Below are 17428 nucleotides of genomic sequence, written 5' to 3'. Positions count from 1 at the left end.
CAAAACTTCTTGTTTCTCTTTATCTTTAAGACTTATTCAATAAGTCTGAAGTCACTGGAAGCTACAGGTGCTCAAGCCTTCTGAAAAGTCAGGTTATAGCTGTATAATGTTGGAGGCTACTTGAAAATCTGACCCCATATTACAGGTGGCATGCAGTAAACAAAGGCGTATGTGTTAAATTTGAAGATCTCTATAGCTAGTGTTTATCAACTTAAACACTCTATACAGGAGTTATGTCATCTTCAATGCTTTTTTATGAGCCTAAATTGGACAGAGTCAACTCATTTGTTATAAACTGAAAAAAAACAGTTACCTTTTTCCGTAACTGGTGTTCTTCAAGATGTGTTGCTCATGTCCATTTAACTTAGGTGTGTACACTCGCCACATACACTGGTGCTGGAAGTTTTTTTCCCTCAGAGGTATCCATAGGGGACCAGCTCTGGCGCCATCTGGAGTGGCGCACACATGCTGTTGTATGTAGGGCACCGTCGGCTCCTCCCACTCTCAGTTGCTTCTTGCCAGAAATTCCGACAGTGGGGAAGGAGGGCGGGCTGTGGAATGGACATGAGCAATACATCTCGAAGAACACCACTTACGGAAAAATGTAACTATCTTTTCCTTGAGTGCTTGCTCATGTCCATTCAACTTAGGTGATTCCCAAGCAGTACCCCGTGGAGGTGGGTAGGAGTTCACGGACATGTAGACTGCAACACACCTCTGCCAAACCCAGCGTCGTCTCTGGCCTGTTGAGTGATGGCATAACAGGCTGTGAACGTGTGCACCAAAGACCATGTTGTAGTGTGACAGATGTCCTGGATCTGGAAGTGTGCCAGGAAGGTCGCCATGGATGCCTGCACTCTGTTGGGTGGGCTCTGACGATTGGCAGTGGAGGGACTTCCGCCAACTCATAGCAAGTCCGAATGCAAGAGGTGATCCACTTAGAAATCCTGTGTGGACACCAGGAGGCCCTTCATCCTGTCAGCTGTAGAAATGAAAAGCTGAGTCGACTTATGGAAAGGCTTTATCCAAACTAGGTAGAAAGCCAGGGCCCTGCTTACGTCCAAAGCGTGAAGGTGCCTCTCTTCACTAGTCTTATGGGGCTTGGGGCAGAAGACCGGAAGGAAGATGTCCTGACTCATATGGAAAGTAGACACCACGTTGGGGAGGAAGGCATCAGAGAGGGAGCCCTTACCCAGACCCCATCTGGAGCAAAACCTGTGGCATCCCTGTTCTGCCTAGTGGCGATCAAATCCGCTTGGGGAGTTTCGCACCTCTGGAAGATCACGCCGGCTACCTCTGGGTGGAGTAAGCACTCATGGTGAGAGGAGAAGTCCCTGCGTAGGTGATTTGCTAGAGTGTTCTTGGCACCCGGAAGGTGACACACTTCTAGGTGGATTCCATGGTCGATGCAGAAGTCCCAGAGACGGAACGCCTCTTCGCAGAGGATCGTGCTCCTTCTTGTCTGTTGATGTAGAACATTGAAGCTGTGTTGTCTGTAAAGACTCTGACCACTCTGCCTGACAGGTGAGGTAGGAGGACTGCACACTGCCCTGAGCTCTTTGACATTTATGTGTAGCCTCATTTCCTCTGGGGATCATATACCCTGGGTCTGGAGAGTGCTGAGGTGCCCCCCTCCCCCGCCGAGACATCCAAAACCAACTCGACTGAGTGAGGAGTGCTGACCAAGGGAACTTCTTCCAGGACTTTGCTGGGGTTGGTCCACTATCCCAGCGAGGTAAGCACCGCTGCGGGGATGGTAACAACATTTCCAGGCGGTCCCTGGACTGGGAGTAGATAGATTGCTGCAAGGGTCACATCTGGAGCCTGGTGTGGCGCACTGCATAGGTACATGCTGCCACGTGACCTAGGAGGCACAGCCAACCCCTGGCTGTGGTCAGGGGAAACATAGTTCCGCGACGAGATCCGTCAATACCCTGAATCTCTCCAGTGGCAGAAATGCCCTGGCACAGGTAAAGTCGAGCACCACTTTGATGAACTCTATCCTCTATACCAGAACTAACGTGGTTTTTTTGTCGTTTACCAACAGGCTGAGGTAAATACCGGCAGTGCTGTTGCTAGGCCAAACGGGAGGACCGCAAACTGATAGTGGTTTGGACCTACAGTAAACCGGAGGAAGCATCTGTGTCCCTTGAAGATGGCGATGTGAGAATATGCATCTTTCAGATCGAGGTCGGCGTACCAGTCTTCCGGACCCAGGGAGATGACGATGTGGAACTTCATGTGGAACTTCAGCTTTGGTAGGAAGCGGTTCAAGTCTAGCAGGTCCAGGATAGGTCGTAAAAGTAGCAGGAATAGAACCCCTTGTTCCTGTACTCTGGAGAAACGACCTCCACTGCACGTAGCTCCAGTAACCCCTCTACCTTCTGCTCGAGGAGACTCGCCTCGCGTGAGAAGGGTCCCTGAGGAGGGACCGGGAGAGAGGGTGGGAAGGAAGCAACTGAAGGGTGTAACCCCGCACTGCCATACTGAGGACCCATCAGTCTGATATTATAGATGGCCACGTAGGAAGGAAAGGAGAAAGGCAAAAATAGGGGAGGAAGGATCCTGGGAACAGTCCTGTAGGGGATGCTTGCCCGCCTGCTTATTGCAAGTAGAGCTCGACTGCAAAGCCTGGTGACTAGGCCGCCACTTATAGCCTCTGGATTTCTTATGGGGAGGCTCCTGGCAAGGGTGGCTTCCCTGGCCCTGAGGCTGCTGTGGCTTGAACTGCTTGTGGGCAGGGCCGTGAACATATAGGCCCAATGTTTTAAGGGTCGTGCAGTAGTCCTTGAGGCCATGGAGCTTACTGTTGGTCTGTTCCACAAATAGGGCTTGCCCATCAAAGGGAAGGTCTTGCATCAACTGCTGAGCCTCCATGGATAAGCCAAAGAGGAGCATCCAGGATGTCCGGTGCATAGCAACCAGTTCAGGCGGCAGTGTCCACCACATCCGACGCTGCCTGGAGCATCGCCCTGGCCATAGTTATGCCTTCCTCCATAATAGCCCGGAACGCCTTCCTAGAAGCCTCAGGAAGGGAGCCCTCGAACTTGGCCATGGCTTGCCACATGTTAAAGTCAAAGGACTCCAGGAGGGCCTAATGGTTGGCCACCCTCAACTGGAGACTAGAGGATGAATAAACCTTACCAACAAGTCTAGTCTCTTGGTGTCTTTATTTTTAGGGGTAGACACAGGTTCACTGTGTCGTTCTCTGTGGTTAACCACCTCTACAAGAGGGGGCAGGGAGGAAGGAGTTTGCCACAGGGCACTGGTGATCTTCGAGACCCCTTCATGAAGAGGCAAAGCCACCCTGGCTGGTGCTGTGGAGCAGAGGACATCAAAGAGAGAGTCCAAGGGCTCCTTTAACTCCTCCGCCTGATGGCCCAGATTGACAGCAACCCTCTTCAATAGCTCCTGGTGCGCTTTAGTGTCATCCGGGGTAGACAGACCCATTATAGCATCATCAGGCGACAACGAGGAAAACGCCGGTGCCGTAGGGTCCTCCACGGTGGCCCAGTGGCTTGTTCCCCTGCTCCCTCTTGGACCTGCAGGGTCCTTGCACCCGAGGCTTTGTGCACAAGAGGAGGGCAGGAGAGAGAGGCAGCTGGTCTCTCCAAGGCTCCGGATATGGAACGGGCGGCTTGGAAAGGCTGGGTGAACCCCCACAGGTTCCATGAGTACCACGGCGCCAGCCACCAGGCCTGAGACCATGGAGCCAGTTTCAGTGCTGAAAATGTAGCCACTATCGCTGGTACCAGAGCTTGTCCCGCCGTCAGGGAACCTCGCTCAGAACCAGGGCTGGATCCTGAGTGGTTGCTCCCAGGCACCCAGAAGACAGTGGAATGGTGGCTCTGTCCCGACTGATGCTGGTCACTCTGCCTGGAGTCGGATCTGGAACAGGGTCTTGGGGACCGGTGGCGCTCAATGGATCCGGGATGGTCTCGCACTTGACGAACCGTACCAAGATGAGGAGTGGTACCAGGAGTTGGAATGGGCCTGGGGCCGGGAAGCGCCCACACGGTGATGCCCTCCTAGGTGATCGGTGACAGTCCGAAAAATGGAAGCATCAATCCCTCGATGGGTCCCTGAAGCAGTATTGTGTCACAGAGATACGGGGTGCCAGGACCAGTACTCCTGCCAGGGGGCATGTGCCTCCAGAGGTCTGCACCCAGTCATCGGCGAGCTGCCTTGAGCCTCTCTGCCCATGGCCAAGGTCTTTTCATGGTCAGAGCATGGCGGCTATGAGAGGGCAAACACCGGTGGGATGTTCCCCGCGATGAGTGGGGACCATGGCGGTCCAAATGCGGGTTTACCTCATGAACAGGAACCACAGGTGCTGGTGTGCGCGGCACCAGGAGGTACATGATTTCCTGCGCCGCATGCAGGGCCTCCGGCACGGATGGTAACTGGACCTGGCTGAAGCCTCTGCCACTAACCAGGGTGGCCGGCGGGGAGCAGGCTGGGCTACACCACTCAACCAGAGCATGGGCCTGAGATACCGACAGGGGTGAAGAGTTGCCCAGCGCAGGACCTTGCTCACACGCAGTCTTATTCTTTCCCTTGTGGGAAGCTAGAGACCAACCTCACACTGTCTTCTTGGGGTTCTTGGTCGGAGCCACAGATGGGGACCGGTGCTGGACAGTGTACCGAGGTCTCGGTGCTAGGCGCTGAGTCAGAGCGTTGCTCCGGTGCCGGGGTGAGGCCCGACTCCATAACAAGCATTATTAAACGAATATCGCACTCCTTCTTAGTCCTTGGCTTGAGGGACTTCCAAATCTTGCACTTTTCATTAATGTGCCCTTCGCCCAAGCAACACAGATGGCTGCTGGGTTGATCAATAACGGGCCTGGGTCTCTTGCAGCGATCACAGGGCTTAAAGCCTGGGGCCGGGGCATATCCCATCCGGAGGCAAAGTCTCGTTCAGGACCTATGAAGTCTCTAACTATAGCTAAGGGATTTACTAACACTAACAGAAAACTATATACACTATAATACGAACGAGAAAGCAACAGTGCGAGCTGAACCAGCAACAGTTCCAGCACTGTCAGTGAGGGAAAGAAGGAACTGAGGGTGGGGGGGATCCGGTAGCACACTGTATACCGCAGCATGTGCGCACCACTTCAAAGGGTGCTGGAGCCAGTCCCCTACGCATACTGCTGAGGTAAAAAAATTTCCAGCAGCAGTGCATGTGATGAGCACACACACCTAAGTTAAATGGACATGAGCAACCACTCGAAGAACAACATTTATTCTGTATTTAGTTGACATAAATTAGAAAAATTAACTACAGGAATCAAAAGCATTTTTTAAGCCTAACTTTAGCTGAGATGGTCTGACCCATTCAGAGATTAGCATGCTTTTTTGCTTTATTTTCCATAATCTCAAAGTAAAATTATGAGGACCTCAAAATTCAGTTTGACTTAATAATAAAAAAGATTCTGGACTAAAGTGCAGTCAAGAAACTGTAGGACGAACAGCAGGACAGTTTTCTGTTGAGAATATACTTGGTCACTAAGAATCCAGAATGTAGCAAAAACGCAGGTCAGTTTTAAACGGTTTGGAAGATAAAGTTAGGGTTGTTGTGTACTACCTTCTCACAATTATCCAAGAGACAATTTGTGTCTCCAACTGGAGATTCTATTTCCATGAAAGATGCTTCAGATTTTGAGTTCCTATAGGATCTTAAGTCAACCATATACTTATATTGATAGAAAATATACTGAAAAAAGTAAAGAGTGCGAACAAATTCTGAAAGCATTTTTTTGTCCTTTCAACACCAACTGCACTGTTATTAGTGAGGATAATTTGATTAACTTGTTCCATCTATGCTGTTCTGAGGAAATGTGTTGACACTGTCTCTATCAAATACAGAACTCCTAAATTTACTATACCCGTTTTATAAAGAAGCATATTTACTTTACCTGTTTTTTCTTCTGTGCTTCATTGGACTCTAGAATGGAAGTGGAAACAACAGGCAAAGATTTCTGTGCTGCCTTCAAAGCAGCAGGATTGTATACAGTTTTTGTCAAGCCAGTAGACGTGGACAATACCTATAAGAGGAAATCATTTTATGTCAGTTTTTAGATTTTTTTCAGTGCTTCAAAATGCATTGGCTTTTCCACAATATAGACACCTTTTGCCTTCTTTGATTATAATTCATCACCATATCAAAATTAAAGTAACAAACAAGTTCGGAGTAGCTTGGAGTTAAATGATAAAGAAAAATGCAGCATTACATCAACTATCTGCTTTAGCCAGTTAGGCTACTTTGGAATTGTCACACTCATGTTTAAATAAATATCACAAAAATCAAGGTATGACCTTACTTGCCTCATTAGGAGGCCACTGCATTTCTATAATAGGCATTTAAATAGCTTCAATATAACTTAGGAGAAAGTTAAAATTAAAAACTGCATGCAGCTTGCTGGTGAATCCACTGGTCAGCCATGTACTCCATAAAAAAATGATACCAAGAGAAAAAAGTGACAGGAAGGAAACAGCAGAAAGAAATGAATTAGAATGAATCCCTTACAAAGAGGGATTTACAATTGAAATGTATCACAAAAAGGGCTTTACAACTTTATTCTACTATTACCTCTACTCCTTCCACTAGAACAGTATTTTCTAGAGTGGATGTGTTGAGAGTAGAAAAAAATCGAAGTGTTATTATCAATGTCAATTGTAAAAGCCCATAAGAAGTGCCTTAGTGGGCTAATTAAAGATAAGCTGAAATGTTGCTTTAACAAATTACAAAAAATTCCACACTCCTCCAAACTGTCCTCCTACAAATGCCTTCAGGACAGTCTGCTTCATAAACAGGCAGGAAACCAATGAAAGAAAAAAAAATGTTGATATTCGCTTTAAATCCAGTCTTATCTCCTGAAGTTTCTGGCTACTACTGCCATGACACACAGAAACAAAGATTAATCAGCAGCCATTTAACAATAAAGGAGAGACCAGCTAAACTACTTAAATATTACTTAAAATGTATTTGCAATGAAAGTTCAACCTAGTAATGTGCTAAACAATTTAGGCTCTAGAATAGTTTCTCTAAAAGCATTTCAGTTCAGACAAATTTTTGGTGGCAGAAAGCATACAACCCAATATCTGAAGTTCAAAATGTGAAACAGTAGTACATGCCCCATTGCATTTTATTCCTATTGCAATTTAACCATTTATTAAGCGAAGTATACTTGCTGTATATTTTCTCTGAGACTATTGTTGGCAGTTAATTGTATTTCAATTAGATGTTTATGATAAGGGCAAAGTTCAAACAAAATTATAAAAAAATAATTTTGTATCAAGGATACAGCTGATAGACAAACGTGAGCAGAAGGAATAATGCGACATGCATTTTCTTACCTTCTCTGTTGCTGGAGCAGGCAGTTTTGACACGAAACCCAGCCTATCTTTCACCGATAATTTAGTCACATTCTAACAACAAGAAGAAAAAAGTAGTTCTTTTCTAATCCTGTGTAATTGTATAAGATTATAACTAAGTACTAAAGTTTTAACTGTACAATGCTGAATGCAGACTATAACAAAAGGGGTCAGCAAAGTCTGGAGGATTTTTTTTTTTTAAGACCTAAAAATTACCAGATTTTAAGTGAGACAATCTAGGTAAAATGGTATCAGATGCTTGAATGTAAGAGCTGTCTGGTAAGATAGGCACTGATTCCAAAATTGAATTGACATGGCATGAGGATCTGCCCAAACACATCCAACTGTAGCATCGGTGGCCTTATTGTGGAAAAAGTATGTTTCACACTAGCAGACCAAGGAGTATCTCTGTAGGCACTTACAAATAAATCACAATTTAAAAGGAAATCCTGCTAAAGACAGAACATTATAAGCTGCAGTTTCCAGATATCAATTGCAAAACAGGCACTTTCAGGACTTACGCATTTTGCAAATTCTAAACTAAGGTTTTCTTCCTCTTTTGGAGTAGCCAGAGGGTTAAATAATTGTCCGAATCTGAAAATGTCTACTTATAGACATGATCCAATACCTGAAGAGTATTTAAAGGTAGAAATTCATCTTGAAATCTCTCAGGAATCATAGTGTGTACTATGGTGCTTTGCCTCCTTGTATTAAGGAGTTACGTAAAATTCTTGGAAACATTTCCAAACCACAAGCTGACCATCTGTTCATAATGCTGCTGGTGAGCTGGCAGAGCTGTCAAAAGCCTGAAACATCTATTAAACATCTGTTGATTTTTGGCAGGTGAAGATTCTAACTGCTTCTGCAGACAAGTTAAGCACCATATGAACTAGGATCTGACCTCTCTCTGCCACCTCTTAATGACTGGTCCCCTGAAACAGTGCTCCAAACAGTAACTGTGAAGGTAGACAGGACAAAACCCATCGCAGGATAGCGCCTCAGACCATTTACAATGCAGGTTCAACAGGAGCAATTACTGACAACCATCTTCATCAAGAATCTAAGTATCTGACTTCAGAAGGAGGAGACAGTTAAAATCAAAGATAATGGTTACTGAAGAAAGCTGGCAACACTAATAGTCCATCTTCATTAGGAAAGCTCTTTCTCCGCTAAGAATATTCTGCATTATCACTCAAATTAGGGAACAAAGATGCCCCATCCTTTTCCAACCTGCATAGGTATGAGTACCATGTATGTGGTTCAAAATGAGAATACACGCTAGAGACTGTGTTCTCTTATTTAATGAGAAAGTAGCTGTCCTAGACCTGCTCAACACTTGAAAATTAGATCAGGCTAACTATGTCGCTCAGGGCTGTGAAAAATGTCATGTCCCGTGCAACACAGTAAGGTCATCCTAAGCCGCACTTGTATAGTGTAGACATAGCCTTACTAATATGTTTAAAATTTTGCTCATGTAGACAGTTTGGCTCCAACCCTGCAAGTCAACGGGGCTCTATGAAGGTACAATGAATTCCAAGAAATGGGACTCAATCGTTTCCACAGCTTTTACTGCAGTGGACTGACATTTAGGAGATGGACTGGACAAGTAAATTTGGTTTCCTATTTATCTTGATTTCTAACACATATTTTGCCATCTAAAATAAATTAGTGACTATTGAAGCAAAAGTGTTTAAAGTGACAATTCTTAATAAATGCTACACTGTGCAAGTATTAGCTGTTTCACAATTTAATGCAAATATTAAGAAAATATTTGTACAATCAGAACAAAATATGCAACAAAATAAAAAGATATCAATTGGATGACCTATGTTTGCTCCAAAACATTAGAAATTTAAAGGTGACAGCTTTATTTGGTCAAGCTTTTGGTTAACCTATTTTAATAGAGGTGGGGGTTTTTCCTGATAATATGCAAATTATTCTGTTGAGAAATCTTTATATTATTGTTTTATTATTCTGTAAAAGATTATTTTTCATGATGTGCCTGAGTGCTTTAGCAATGGGAAGGTAGAAATAGCTCGATAAATTTAACCCATGCCCCAGAACTGTGACAAGATTTACTCTGTCCAACATAGCAACATAAAACAAAAATTAGGTACTCAGCATCTAAAAAGTGATCTTCAAAATGAGTTCAGAGGCACCGCCATACCAACCACTATATCGCAACTCAGGTGATGCAAGAAAGATAGTTAGGTTTTTATCAAAAAAATAAAAGCTAATTTCGAAATAATGAAAAAACTAGTTTCTTTATTAAAGATTTAACATGGATAGAAATGTTTTCAAGTTTTTTGAAAATTTAATTGAAAAGCTAGGAACTATTCCTTTGCAGTGTTGCAAACCCAAACAATAGAACTAGCCAAATATCATTAGATTTAGAAAGACTCTCCAGAAATGTTACTCGTACAAAATGACAGATACATTCATGTGATAAATGCACATTTTTATATGGTGTCCTCCACAACTACATTATCTCTATGCATACATTTTTGAGCTATGAAAACATTACAAACATATCATGAGGAAAGATATTATTATTTTAAATTACTTATCACAGACATTTCTCTAGTCAAGCTATACATACCTGAGCAACTTCTGTACTGGCACTCTGAGCCTCTGCAGGCTCAATATTACTTGCCGGTACAGGACCTAATCGCTCTTTGACCGACTGCTTCACTACTGGTAAACTGGGTTGCTGAACTAAAGGCTGTATTACCTTCAAAAGAAGAAAAAAAATGTTTAAATCAAAGACAGTAACATACTAACAATAGGGGACTGCTGCCTATGTAGACCAATAAAGGTACAATGAAGCTGTTATTGTCGCCTTTTAAATTTATTCTATTTCCTTTCTACCATTATAAAATGTTATCCTTGCTACCAAAAGAAGCATAGAATGATAGACTATCAGGATTGGAAGGGACCTCAGAGGTCATCTAGTCCAACCTCCTGCTCAAAGCAGGACCAATCCCCAGACAGATTTTTGCCCCAGATCCCTAAATGGTCCCCTCAAGGATTGAACTCACAACCCTGAGTTCCCTACCCCGCAGCAAGTCACATAATAGCACTTGGGTAAAACCATCATGTGAGCCTTAATTCATATTTTGCTAATCAGCTTTTGAACCTTATACCTGAGACACAAAAGCAAGGCTCTATTATAAAACTTCTGAATAAAATCAATTACAACTAGTATTAGTTACTGTTTTTAAAATGTATACTATTAAAACTAACTTGTCTATATTTCAGTAAATTTAATTACAATGACCAATTTTAACAACATTTAGATAAAATTCCAGTACACAGACTTAACTCCTTTACCTTCTGCATGGGAGCTGACATTTGTGGAGCACTGCCTTCTCGATGCCAATAGACTTTAATAAAGCGATTATTTAATACTGCTTCTGTGCTTGATATAGCTTTCTTTGCTTCTTCGTGGGTGGCAAACTGGATAAGGGCACCTTCTGGATCACCATGATAAGCTACCTAAGATTTCATATTGAAAAGTCAAACTTACACAGCAGTTCCTACAACACATACTCAAGCTGACGTCAGTCAATATAACCATTAAACCACTATTTTCAGAAACTCAAAAGCTTCCAATTTAAATGCACTATCAGTTAGGTATTTGGTATTCGTGACTTTAAACGTAAAAGATTTATTTTTAATATTCCAGTTTTCAGATGTCAGTTTGGCTGTTATTAAAAATAGGGAGACATATACCTGTAAATTAAAACACCAGTTTTAAACCAGACACCTTTATATACAAATAGTCCTTACTGAAAATTAGTGCTTCTTGCTACTGAAATATTGAAATATATATATTATTTTTTCAAAAAAAGTACAAACTAAGCTTATGGGACACAATAGTTTGGGGTTCATATACATCAGCACTCTGATTTAATGTGGTTTCTGTATATATATTTGTATGTGTGGATACCCAGAGATAACAAGCCTGCTCTCATTTCAGTCAATTACAAATCTATGTGCAACAAATCAAGCCTAAGAGAAATTTTATTAGTATCTTCCCAATGTATTATTAAAATTTCAGCACCATCACGCCTCCTAAGATTGATTTTTTGTATTTTAAATTGAAATATCCAGCACACTGAATTGAAATATTCCAAGTTTCTACGGTATATATAGCTTAGTAATGCCCAAGATATATACACAACATCGCAATATAAAAGTAAACTAATATATTGGTCACAGTGTACATAAACATGTAGACCAGTGAGCAGACAGACACTTAGCAAAAAATCCTATATCTTCCAAACAGCTGAGAGAAGATATTAATTATTCCCTCTTCTGATATTATAGAGTTTATTCAGTAGCAGCTTCATAATTATGGTTATAATCAGAAAACTGTGTGTGGAAAACTATACAAGCAAATTTTCAAAAAATCAAGTGTGGATGCAGCCACGACTACAGTGGAGATGAGAAGATCGAAGAAAGCAGAATGGCTCCAACCAAACACATGGAGGCTAGTTTAAGAGATGAAAGAACTAAAGAAGAGAATTCACCACAAATGAGACAGCAGTAAAAGACCTATCCTGCAATAAGGGCATGCAGACGAAGACAAGAAAGTTAAAAGATCAGCCAGAACAGAGAAGAAAATGGATGGAAAATGAAGCAAAAGAAGCCAACGTGGTGTAAAAGGCAGGGTATTCTAAAAATCTTTTTCTAATAGATAAACAACCAACATCACAATTCTCAAACTGTTGTGGCATCATGAAAGCTCGAGATGGTACAATTTTAACTGGAGAGGAAGGATTGTGAACCCATTGAATAGAATATTTCCAGGTTGTGCCCACCCAGGTAGAACCATTAACACACTCAGAGATGTGAAGAAATAGCAGACTTACTTATATCACTAGAAGTAATTGCCTTTGAGGAAGTAACTGAGGTCATAAACCAGCTGAAGAATGGTAAAACATCAGGTTATGATAAGATAGATAATTAAATGTTAAAAGCAGGCGAGAAAATTATGGTGAATTACATGTATAGGTTGTATAGAATAGTTTGGGAAAAGGAGATCTGTCCTGAAGACTGGAGAAGATATGTCATCTATAAAATCCTTTAAAAGGAGGACTAGCTTATTTGTGATAACTATGGAGAGGTGACAGTCCTACCAGCATCCGAAGAACTGTTTTGCACTACCATTTTGAATAGGATGAAAACTGCTGTTGAAAAGTACTCAGGGACAGGCTAGATTTCAATCTGGTAGTTTGAGTTCAGACCAGATTTTCACCTTGAGAAGAGCTATTGAGAAAGACCTAGAATACCAGAAGATTTTAAACTTTTGATTTTACGAAAGCATTTGATAATGTCCACAGAGAAGCCCTCTAGAGGATACTGAGACACTAAGGAATTCCAGCAAAGATCATTAATTTAGTAAAAGCTTTGTGTGACAAATGGAGACAGAACAGTTTAAATTTGTTACTGATAGCAAGGTTGCATACTATCCCTGTTTCTACAGTGCACTGTCATAAACTTTGTGACGAAAAGAGCAACAGCTGCTGCCAAGGACACGGTATTGTTCCGATGAGAGATAAGCTGCGAGACTCAGGTTTTACAGATTACATAGTCAAGTTGGATACAAACTTGGATGGAATAAAAAGAATTGTTAATGAGTATAAAAGCAGAAGCTGCTGAAGTGGGACTTCATTCAGTATGCAGAAGACCAAGACCACAAAGATAAGAGAGAACACTGTCAACACTGGTGGATGTTTGACTGATGGAGAAGACTACAAAAGAGTTGATGACTTTTGTCTATCTTGGAAGTACAATATCTGCTAATGGCCAGCGCAGTAAAGAAGCGAAGGCAAGAATTGGTAAAGTAGTGGATCATTTTCTCATCTGTCAAAGATCTGGCGAGTAAGATGACACATCTACACATTAAAATGATATTGTACAAAGTTACTGTCCTTTTGACACTACAGTATGCCTCAAAAACATGGCAGATAGTGAAAGTACACAACAGAAAGCTGAATATATTCCACAAGCTTTATTTAAGAAGAATCTTGGGAATTTATCGGAGAGACTGTGAAACCAAAGTGGAAGTGCTGTGCTGCATATGTCAGTAGGCTGCCTTCTGAATAATTAGACAGCTATGGTGGCTTGGCCATGTCATCAGGCTACCCTGTGGCAGAAATACAACGTAAGTCTTACACTGGATTCCACCTGGAGGGAAAAGAGAGCATGCAGGACAAAGAATGACTAATATAGGACAAATCAGAAATGATGCTGCCATCATGGAGACAACTTACGATGGAATCAAACATCTTGCGCTGGACAGACAAGAGTGGGAATACTGGGTTGCCTTATGTGCCACTAGGCATAGGAGATTTTATAACTCTAAGTCACTGAAATAAGAAAGCAATTAATAGCTCAAACAATTTACATTAGTTAGTTTAAAGTTACATTTTGAAATGTTAGAAGTTTTTGCTGTCTACCTAAAAACAGCTTATTTGGAAAAAATGTGTACAACTAAACAGTTAAAATATAAGGCATAGGCCAACTTTAACAAAAAAAAATGTTTTAAAAGTCTACCTTGTCCAGCATAATGATGTGCATTAGGCCTAGTTATATTTTATAAATACTATACAGGGCAAGGAGAAGTGGAATCCTTGTAATGATGGTGGAATTCAGGCTCCTGAGAAAACCTGAAGAACTGTACAAGCTTCCAGAGGCCAGACAAAGCCAGCAAAGCATGTACATAAGAGTTTCTAAGCACCATGTGGAAAGGAAAAGTGTGGGGACCCTACAACTATTCAGAGCTCCTACATACTGCAGGCCAAGGAGAGATGTGGACACTGCAGAAGTTCGGAACTCTACTCCGGCCCAATGTTTTGAAAGCCACAAGGAAATCAACAGATAAACATCCTTAATGTCAAGAAGCAACTTTACCTGAAAGCTGAAGTAAATATATGCATACCACAGATTGTTTAAAAAAACTGAATAAAACAGAGAAGGTTGCTAAATAGTCAAATACCCTAATATTTCACACAGTTTGAAATAAATGTACAAAACAAAGCATAGCCACTGGAAAGGCTATGGGGAGGTTACGTCAGAGTAAGCAAGATTCTATACACAGTCACTACAGGAATTATGTGGAAACTCAATCTCTTTATCTGGTTTTGATGTCTGGCTAGATAAGACCAGTTTGATTTTAGATCTTAGTAATAAATACATTTTGCACACCTTGAAGAATAAAAGCCAAAGTCTTCAGGAGTAACATGGGCAGCCAGAAAGACTTTGGTTATTCATCTTGCTGAATCATACTACTTGCTTAAACTATGGTACTCTGATGTATAAGATTTAAGGAAGAGAGAGTTAGGGTAAAGGCACCTGCATGTTATAGTGGAGTTTCCTGTATTGGAAGGATGGAGAGGGTAGACTAGGCTGTCCTTATAGCAGACAGGTAGATGCAACTATTTTTTCTAAATGGTACTAATATATAAAAAGACACAGTATGTTGTGGTCTCTTCACAATGTGAAGTTGGGGCAAGGGAGTGTCTGTACATATAAAGATCTGGCAACACAGGTTAACTGGAGGATGGTCTGTGTACCATGCATTGGATGTGCAGTCAAACATGATGGAGGGCAACAGTAAGCACACCTTTGATCTAGTTTCTGAGATTGGGTACAAGAGCAAAGTTAAGATTGAACTTCACATATATATTTCTAAGCAGCAATTGTTGTGACAGTACTTGAATATTCATCACATATCTACACTCCATTGTTCATATTTTCAATTTTTAAATATGGTTGGTTAAAAAGTCTACCAGTCCTCTGTACGTGCCAATGTCAAGAAGAAACCATATCTTAATTATGGAAGTTGAGAAATCCAGGTCTTGTATACTCCCTGTTTATCCTAAATAACTGTGGAAGGTTGGGAAAATAGCTGGATTATGACATGTATGAAACTTGAACAGTTGAGGAGGGAAAGAAATGTTTGGTCAGATTGGTTTTAAGAGTTTTAAATTATTTATCGTAAGTGCCAGACAAAATAGCTGTGGGGAAGATCTTAGTTAAAACATTAATCCCTGAAACCTTCATTTAAGGACTGAGAAAGCTCTCATTTTAGATCTGTGAACTTTCAAGGAGATTTCCATCAAAAACAAAAGACAAGACTTTATATTAATAATAATTTGAAAGTAAAAAAAATAGGCAGAAAAAAATGCAAAAGCTTTCAGGCCTTCGTTAATTATAAAGCAGCAAAAAAAGAGCCCACACTTACTTTCTTCCCATTTGAGTGTCCCTTTAATACAAGAAGTGATCACAGAACACTGAATTTTGTGGCTTTTACCTGTAAATTGACTAAGTTTCCAAATTTGCTGAAGTGCTCATTAAGTTTGCTGATATTGTTAAGTTCTGGTGGAACTTTCCTCAATTCAAGCTTCGTATTCTCATTTCCAAACTGCACCTTCTTCTGAAAACCAGGATTGTTTGTTCTGTTAAAGTTTTGCCTGCAATAAAATTAAAAATCAAGTCAGCCAGAATTCAAGACACTTTATAGACTTTTAAGCAACAAATGGTTTAAAAAAATTTGAATCATTGGCTAGATGCAAAATATTTTAGTCTAATTCCTTAACTCCCAAGTTTGTAAAATCAAAATCCTGACTGATGTATGAAGAATCTGACACTATTACACTCTTGTCATCCCAAGTCAATATTGAAGTCAAAACAATATTAATCAATTAGATATGTAAATCACATATGTAAATAAGAGCATCCCACTTGGCAGGTAACTTTTCAGACCTCTCAACTTTATCTCACCTTTAAAAGGCCAGTTATTCTTAAAGGAAATAAAATGAAAACTCATGCTGGGTTATCACACTTAGTGTCTCATCCCTCTAACATGAGTCATGTTAAATCACCTCATTTTTAAGATATATGACCCTCTACGCCACCTGTACAAGTTCGAAGGCCTACCGAGTACATGGCTACCTCAGAGGCCCAAGAACATTCCAACCAGTTCATTTCAGAACAGGAAACAAGAACTCCCCTAAAGTTCAACAGGATTATTAAACTAAACATAGTTTTAATGACGAGCACTCACTTGTCAAACCAAGCCTTCTTTGTAGGAATTCCTCCATCCCCTGCGCCAATTGATCTTTTCCTGGACTCAGAATCCACCACTATCCTCATACTATTTTTATTCGGAGGTTTTTCTGCATGCAAATGGGAGACTGCATTAATTTTTCATTTATATTTTCTGTGCATTTTGTTGTAGTAAGACTTTTGTTGTTCCTAACTATTACCTGACTTCACCCTGATATTACAAGATGCCTTTTGATTTTTAGAACATCATAACTGCTGTATTTGTTCAAACTAGTGATCTCAACTAATCCAGCATTCTGTTTAATTTCCATACTGACAATTAAAGAAAGATTTCATCCTGCCCATACAGGACGTTTCCTCCTAATCTCAGTTTATCACTGTATCATAAAGAACCTAATCTCATCTATATTGCCCCTATTATAGAAATTTTTGTATGAAGGTTAAGTGAGGCAGAAGGCATCTGCCACAGACTGGACCCATCCTGTTCACAGCATTCTGTGCACTGCTCTGATCCTGCCACTATTTTTGTAGAAGCTTATATTACACTATGAGGTAGCAGATGATTGGAGAAGGGGCTAATGGTGAATGGGGCACTACTGAGCACCAAAAAACTAGGCACCAGCAAGGGAGTGGAACTTGCGACTATGGAAGAGGAGCCAGACTGGGAAGCCCCAACCTAACCCCACCCCAAATGTACAGATCTAAATTTGGATTGTATCCATCACCTCTCATTCTTTGTATTCCCTTGTCTTATTGAACTGTAAGATCTTTAGGGCCAGAACTGTGCATTCCTATGTGTGGTACATAATAGTTTACTTGTTTATTTTTGTTGTAAAATGCCAGAAAATTATCCGAATGTGTCTCATGATGTATTAAGCGAACACGTATAACAGCCAAAAAACGTGAAACCTCTACATTATCTTAATAGGTTTCACTGTACTAGCTTTCATGAACCTTCAAAATAATGGATCAGTAA

General features: G+C 41.2%; 1 protein-coding gene across 2 annotated transcripts in view; it reads right to left on the bottom strand.

Annotated features, from left to right (window-relative positions):
* RBM26 (RNA binding motif protein 26) overlaps positions 1–17428 on the bottom strand; it is a 105750-nt gene that overhangs the window by 53365 nt on the left and 34957 nt on the right. For both annotated transcript variants that reach the window (XM_045011047.1, XM_045011054.1), the window contains exons 10-15: positions 16451–16562; positions 15698–15857; positions 10708–10872; positions 9977–10108; positions 7360–7431; positions 5919–6047 (exon numbers count right to left, since the gene is read on the bottom strand). In XM_045011047.1, the coding sequence (XP_044866982.1) occupies positions 5919–6047; positions 7360–7431; positions 9977–10108; positions 10708–10872; positions 15698–15857; positions 16451–16562 (770 nt within the window). The remainder of the gene's footprint in view (positions 1–5918; positions 6048–7359; positions 7432–9976; positions 10109–10707; positions 10873–15697; positions 15858–16450; positions 16563–17428) is intronic.

Source organism: Mauremys mutica, chromosome 1 (assembly GCF_020497125.1).
Source record: "Mauremys mutica isolate MM-2020 ecotype Southern chromosome 1, ASM2049712v1, whole genome shotgun sequence".
NCBI lineage: Eukaryota > Metazoa > Chordata > Testudines > Geoemydidae > Mauremys > Mauremys mutica.
The sequence above is the reverse complement of the archived record's forward strand: the minus strand, read 5'-3'. Positions and strand labels throughout refer to the sequence as shown.